At 40.8% G+C, this 7,002-nt stretch overlaps 1 protein-coding gene across 1 annotated transcript in view; it reads left to right on the forward strand.

Moving 5' to 3' along the window:
• The first annotated feature begins 1,327 nt into the window (after positions 1–1,327).
• MYLK3 (myosin light chain kinase 3) overlaps positions 1,328–7,002 on the forward strand; it is a 21,314-nt gene continuing 15,639 nt past the window's right edge. Inside the window, exons 1-4 of the mRNA XM_010289451.1 lie at positions 1,328–1,840; positions 5,341–5,431; positions 6,740–6,874; positions 6,974–7,002. The exon at positions 6,974–7,002 is cut by the window's right edge and continues 197 nt beyond it. Of these exons, the coding sequence (XP_010287753.1) occupies positions 1,328–1,840; positions 5,341–5,431; positions 6,740–6,874; positions 6,974–7,002 (768 nt within the window). The remainder of the gene's footprint in view (positions 1,841–5,340; positions 5,432–6,739; positions 6,875–6,973) is intronic.

A 7,002-nucleotide genomic window follows, 5' to 3' on the forward strand; every position in this document is an offset into this window, starting at 1 on the left:
ACTCAACATCTTTTCGAGAGGGTAATTTTAATGCCGCTGCTACTTTGCTGTGTAGAGGAAGTATTTTGATTTCTAGAATGTCCCATCTCGTACAGCAAATTCAGTTCAAGAATTACACCTCCTTCCTATACGCCCCTTCCAAAAGGTGAGGAAGGGATTGGATGCAAAGGGATGCTCAGTATCTGAAAGCCCATGGCTTTCATGTACTTCCGTCGTTCTGTTGCACGAGCTCTCCTGCAGCAGCAGGATTTCCCCACTGATTTCTCTCCCTGCTGTACATACATACAGCAGTGAAAAGGGACCTGGGAGAACTAGACACAGGTTTGACACAATGTCATGTCTGGCATAAGACAAACTGCTTTATCTCTTGATGCCACAGTTCATCCTCTGTGGACAAGGACTGACTCTCATTCTGTGTTGTACTGTAAGGATACATTCATTAACGTTTCTAAAGTGTTCAGAACTGTGGCGGTGGGGGCTGTGCAAGTATAAAGTGACTGCCTTTCCGTTCTCTAGTGACTGACTTGTAATTTTTGTAGTAGACACGCTGTGATTCAGAAATGAAAGCAAGTCAGTAACAAATCCTTTAAATAAGATTTATGATTTAATAATTTTGTTGCTGATAGTTGGACTAATTCTGCTATGCTTTCATGAAGATTTTTTTCTACTTGGTTCACTTTTATAGCCTGGGAGAAAGATTTAATTTTAGAAGTTTCAGTTGACAAAGACATGCTGGTGCTAGATACGTACTTCAGATCCTTGTCATTGTACGCTATTTTTAAATTCAAGTGCCAGCCAACCTAAAGAGCACACCCTGTGTCTGTGCTGAGCGCTCTGCACTTGTGCTACAAAGCTGAATTCTTCCAAGCCTTAGCACAAGGTCACCAAATTTACTTTTATATTTTTCCTATTCAGTTAAGAGAAATGCTCTAGCAAGTTCTTTTCATTGTCACAGGACTAAAACTGGTCATAAAAACAATCTTTCTCCCTCCAGAGTTCTGCTCAGGCATTGGCAATTAAGATGCTTGCCTATCAACAGCCACTCGAGAAAGAATTTTAAATGGTTTCGTGACGTCAAGGAGGCCCAAGAAAATACAGTCTGGTGCCAAATTACCTCCATCATTGAAAGCACACAGTAAGAAATAGATAACGCAGAAATAAATCTTTTCTCCGGTAGCTATCTCATGATACGCTCTAGCGGCTCCCGTAAGGGAGGTTGTCGGGCATAGGAATAGCTAAAGAAGATGAGCTTTCAGACCCTCATTTTCTAATTTATGGTTAATGAAAAGCCAACCTAATCTATCTGACATCCTGCTGTCTGGACAGAATGTCTGCGGGTAGCGTGGAGCTTGCAGAGGGAAATGCCCTGACAAAGTTGCAGCCTACAAAAGTGAACAATTTAAGTGTGATGGACAAAAAACTGAATCTCTTGAATGAAAAGGTGGACAAACTGTTGCATTTCCAAGAAGATCTGACGGGCAAACTGCAGCGAGTTAACAAAGGCATTGATGATGTAGAAAAAGGCATTAGCAAGCTAACAGTATCCCGAGCAGCTCCTGATGAGACAGATGCAATGAAAAAAGGCCTAAAGGTGTCGGACAGTACTCACCAGACTGATATCCAGAGCATATGCTCAGAAGTGCTGAAATTGATGAAAGCTGTCCAGCTAGATGCCTCGAGGCATAAGGAGAGGCTGGCAAAGATAGAGAAAAGGGTTGATACACTGGATAAAGTTATTACATTTGTGGGAGAAGTATTAAAAAATTCTAAAGTAGTGGATTTTATTCTCAAAGGCATTGTGCCCTGGAAGAAGGGGAGTCTGCTGGAAATCCTTGTGGAGGTTGGTTTTGTTTTACTATTCTTCATGTTTTTCTATATGATGTAGTAGGGCTTTAGGCTCTCCTGCCGATTTCTTGCCTAAGGTATAATTCAGGTTTTCCTTTCAGTATTGCTGTACAGGTTACTGCTGTGACCTTTGAATTGGAAGCCTCTTGAGGCAGAGACCAAGGCTCAAAACATGGCTTGCAGTCTTATGTCTGAGGTTCCCAAAGTGTGCCAGGCAATCCTGTAACAAATCTGAGGAGCAGATTGCTACTGTAAAGGAAAATTCAGCTTCTACTAGTGCTTGAAGATCAGCAATGTCATTCAAATTAGTGACTGAATTGAGGTCCCAGTGAAAAGTATCAGTAACATACTGGAAGCATTTTTTTGTTGGAAGAAGCTTCTGTTTTCTTGACTGATTGTGAATTCTGAACACAACGTCAGTTACTAAGACCCATGCCCACTTATGGTAATATTACTGGGCAGATTTATATGTCCTTAGATATCTAAGTTGTCTTTAGCTACACCTTTGTGATGAAACTGTGACTTTATCAACTCCATCAACACTGTTCACTCCTCAAATCAAATAGTTCTTGTGTTTTCCAGTTCCTAGACATCAATTCCTAAGCATGTCTTAATTATTGAGGACAGTGAGGGAGGAACAGGCAAGAATGGTACATAGTTGATATGGTGTTTTAGAATCGATTAATGTTGTTTTTAAAATGTACGGACATCTGGAATTAGTTTTAGCTAATGGGAGTTTTCAGTTTTCACCATGGCTTGTATCCCACAGTGGGAAGAAGGGAGGGAAAGCTGCAAGAGTTGGAATAGGTTTGTTCATTCCAAGAATCTCCTTGTATGTGAAGGTGTGATTACAGTAAGAACTTAGCTCAAATGCAAATGTCCATTTGTATCTTAATCTAGTTTTTTTCACCAAAACTGTAAAATATTTTGGTGGAAGGTACACCTAGACTTTTGCAAGAACAGGGCAATTCTAGGTGCTAGCATAACATTTCAGGCTTTCCAAGTGCTCTCCTGCTCTTCCTTTTTAAGTGTCAGAGACTGACAAGTGAGCTAGACTGTTAGGAGAAAGAAGAATTTATAAAGAGTTTCCATTAGTGTTGAGAACAATAAATCATGCATTAGGTATCAGTCTTAATTCTGGAGAGAGATGAAGTTTGTACTTGCTTGCAGTTCCAATTTTAGTTCTACAGATTTTTGGAGAAACAGAAAAGTTTGATGCATTTTGGTTAAAGCCGCATTGTTACAAGTTGCTGCCTGCAGTCACTGCAAAATGCCTGGAGCCAGACACAGTCCTATGTGGGGTTTACACCTTGAGCTGAACTAGCAGTGCACAGTATATCAATGGCCAGGTGTAGATCAGTATAAAGGTGATAAACTAATTTTGTTTCCAGATTGTCAGTTTCTAAGTGAGAAGAGCAGTAAGGAGGGATGCAAATAAAGGGAGGTGATGTGACGGATTCTGGAGGAATGTTTCACATGGACTTCGAGCATACTGTTGGGATTAGTTGTCGACTAGGCGCTATGCACTGCCTCCTCATCGGTGTTTGCAAAAGAAGATATTGAAGGAGGTCAGAACTTCATCCAGATTTTATGGCTAGGCAGATGGAGACTGAGAGGGGGAATGACCTGCTTGTTGGTGACCTGATGGACTAGGATGGGGCAGAGGTCTGTGTCCCAGGCTCTAACTAGGCAACGTGTATTGGGCAAGGGGAGAGCTTTATGGCTAACTCCAGTTTTGCAATATAACCATCATTGTTCTTTTTTGTTTCTTGTCATGAACAGTTTTTGAAATTGGAGCGTAAGATCATTTATAAGACCTTAAGATATGTGGATACAGATATGTGGATACTCTGATCACAGGCGGCTGAGTGATGTTTGAACTAGGCTTCAATTAGTGAAGCAGCATATGTACGTGACCTAGCAGGGCTAATGTCGAGCAAAGCACTGGTGAATTTAAAAACAAATTGGCTTGTGCTGAGCCATGTGCTAACTTTGGTCTAGTTTTTGCAGTCTGTTTTGTGATAGCAGTATAGATATGGCCAAAGAGCTCCGCTGTTGCACAGGAGTTGCACACAAAAAGAATTTTCTACCTGCCTGTTTCTGTTTTCCAACGTTTGCTGTTTTGTAACAGCATGCCGCTTATCACGGCGCTGGCTTAGTGCAAGGTTACTCAGAATGGGGATGGGAGTGGGGAGGTCATGTTTTCATTTCTGGGTGAAGCTGTTTGTTGATGGTATGACAGCATTCCAGGGATGCCATGGGAATGCTTAGGGAAGAAGTTTTGTGGGCTTGGAGTCAGATTAGTAAAAGACTATGAATTGAGCTTCAGAGGATCCAAACCTCTAACTTCATATTTAAAAACAGACAGAAAAGCCCACCATTAAACTGTCACTTATCCAAGGCTTGCTTTGCACGTAGGATTTTGCGAGAATAATGTTCCCCCTGGTCATTGTTGCAGGTTTGCTTAGAGCTGTAATAAAAATGGTAATGGTTTTTTACTACTTTTATTCTTTGGATGTTTTGGTTTTTTGGAAGCGGGGCGGGGGGGAGCTCTGTTTTGCAATCCGTATTGTTGGAGCATGATAAACTTAATCCTTTACCGCTTTTACTAACAGATGAAGGTGGTGATTTGCAGCAGTCTTGTAATTGGCATTATCTGCAGAAATACTTTAAATGTTCCTTATTTGCTTGTACAAATGAGGATAGGAGGCTGCTCGCCACTAGATTTTAACAATATGCCAACCAAGAAATATGCTATGCCTTTTCCTATTTTTGTGTAACGCTTTTTGCTAAATACTAGTTGTTTAGTTTTCATTTGATTACAAAGGTATTGCTGTGTAAAGCATTTAGTGGTGCTATTACAAAATACCTCTCCTCTGTGCTTTCTTAATTGGAGGAAGAAATTTGCTTCAAAATAAAAATCTGCTGCTAAAAGACAGTAAGTCTGTTTTTAACGATGCCAAAGGTGACATGTGTAATGTCAAGTACATACACAAGAGTTACCATAAAGCTAGAGGCTCTTTTTTTTTTTTTTTGGTATCACCTCTGTCATAGCTCAAATCTTGAATCTTTAGATGCCTTGAGACAAATATATTAACAGTGTCTTCAGAGACTTTGCTTATCTTTCAGTCACTAGCCAAAAAGCAACAGAAATACATTACCTTTTTTTTTTCTAATATCTCTTTTATGTTTCACGTCATGGTTTTTAATCAATATGAGTAAAGATGACAGGAGGCAAAATCTCTGATAGTCAAAATTTTGGAAAGCAATGAGCTAATGTATTATTCTGTGTCATCTTGTTTCAGAAGCATGCCTGTGTGCAAAAGTGGGGAGAGACAAAAAGAGGGGAGTAAACACAGTAGTAATTAAAAAATCAGAAGATCAGAAGTGTTAGGTTTTGCAGAGTCTGAATACCTATTGTAGTTGGAGAAACCTAGTGGCAAATAAACACTCTTGGCCATAACTGTTATTTTTGTGTTCCTCTGTCATTTTTAGGCCAAAGATAAGCCTGAGGAGAGTGGTGCAAAACCTAAGCATGTGCTTAGTAACAGAGGAACCCAAACTGAAAGCAAGAAGCCTCTGGAAGGTATGTATCACTCCAGGCATGTTACAAGCTTTGATTCTAGAATGTGCAGCAGACAAACTGGAAATTAATAGCCTGCTATTTCCCACTACCTGAATTACTCAAATGTAACTGAGTTACTTTGTCCCTCAGTACTGAGGAAAAATAGAAATGCTCTCACCTCCTCTGCAAGAACATCTGTTCCCCAGATCAAACCCCATAAAACGCTAGAGGATAAAGAAAATAAAAGCAGCACCTTTGACTGCACAGATTTTTTTTGCTTTGAAATTACAGTGAGCTGAATTGAGAGCGCAGTACTTGTTTGGAGATACCATGAAGGCAGTGGCAGTATCACGTAGCAAACCTAAAAAATTCTTTTCCCTTAACGCATCTGAACCAGTCCTCCCTCCTCTCTCTCTCTGAGAGAGGGACGTGTTGACATTGGGAATATCTTTTTTTTTTTTTTTTGATCAGCAAGTTTCATTCCCATGTCAGGGCTAGATCCCTATTTAGGATGCATCTGTCAAGGCATTGCCCTGTTGTGTCCGTTATTAATGCCTGTGATATTGCAACAGGGGTGAACGTGATGTTGAGCAGGCCCCGTCACGCTGTTGTCTTCACAAATTGCCACTGAATCATTTAAATTATGGATGATCCCCTTTTTAGCGTCATTTAGGAAGTGACAAAAATCAAGTCAACAGGTGGTCACAGTTCTGACTCAAAAGCAGCACAGGGTTGTGATCTAATCTCAAACAGCTGGTGATGTGTATGCTGAACCCTGAAAGAAGTTACCCTAGAAATTTCCACTGTTAATATTCACAACCATTGTCATGAGGATGGGCTGAAGAACCTTCTTGTTCTTTTGTGGAAAATGCAAGAGGCACTGTCTCAAGCCCAGCATCCCTTGGAGTCTTCCTCCATGCATTTCTGCTGCTCTAATCAGGTAGAGGGTATATCGGCTTTAGGAGAGTCCTGAATGGGTCTGCAGCACCTGAACTACCTGTTACATTTGCCCACAGAGTGATTTCAGATACGAAAAGCAGTGAGCTGAGCCTTGCAGGTTTTTTGTTTACTTTATGGAAATCCAAGTTCAATCTGTGACACTGCTGGAGCACCAGCAGAGCAGTTAGACCTTTGATTAAGACATGAGCATTAATAATGGCTGTCTCGAGCCTGCTGGTGTGAGGATTTTCAACCTTTCAGGGGGTTTCTTGCTACTGTTCAGATGTATGTAACTATGTAGGTTATTTTGAATGTTGGGTTACTTTACTGCCTCTCTGTTTTGCTGTCACTTTTGTCAAGTATAGTTTATTAATGGTTTATTTTATTCAGAGACAAAAAGTGGGAAAAAGCTGGATGAAAACAAGGGAGCACGTGAGAAGGTGAACGCTTCTAGTGCTGTGGCCCGCAAAGCTGACTCCAAACCCCAAGTTAAAGAGAGCACGGCACAGCAGCAAGCAGTAGGAGGTGCTGGCAAAACACACGGCTCTAAGAGCTGTCAACAGCAAAAGGATGTTGGTGTCAAAGCTTTGAATCAACACAATGGTCTTCCCTTCGTAAATCAAGATCATGTAGTCAACCAAAATGTTCCTGCT

This window comes from Phaethon lepturus, unplaced genomic scaffold (genome assembly GCF_000687285.1).
Source record: "Phaethon lepturus isolate BGI_N335 unplaced genomic scaffold, ASM68728v1 scaffold8986, whole genome shotgun sequence".
NCBI classification, from domain to species: Eukaryota; Metazoa; Chordata; class Aves; order Phaethontiformes; family Phaethontidae; genus Phaethon; species Phaethon lepturus.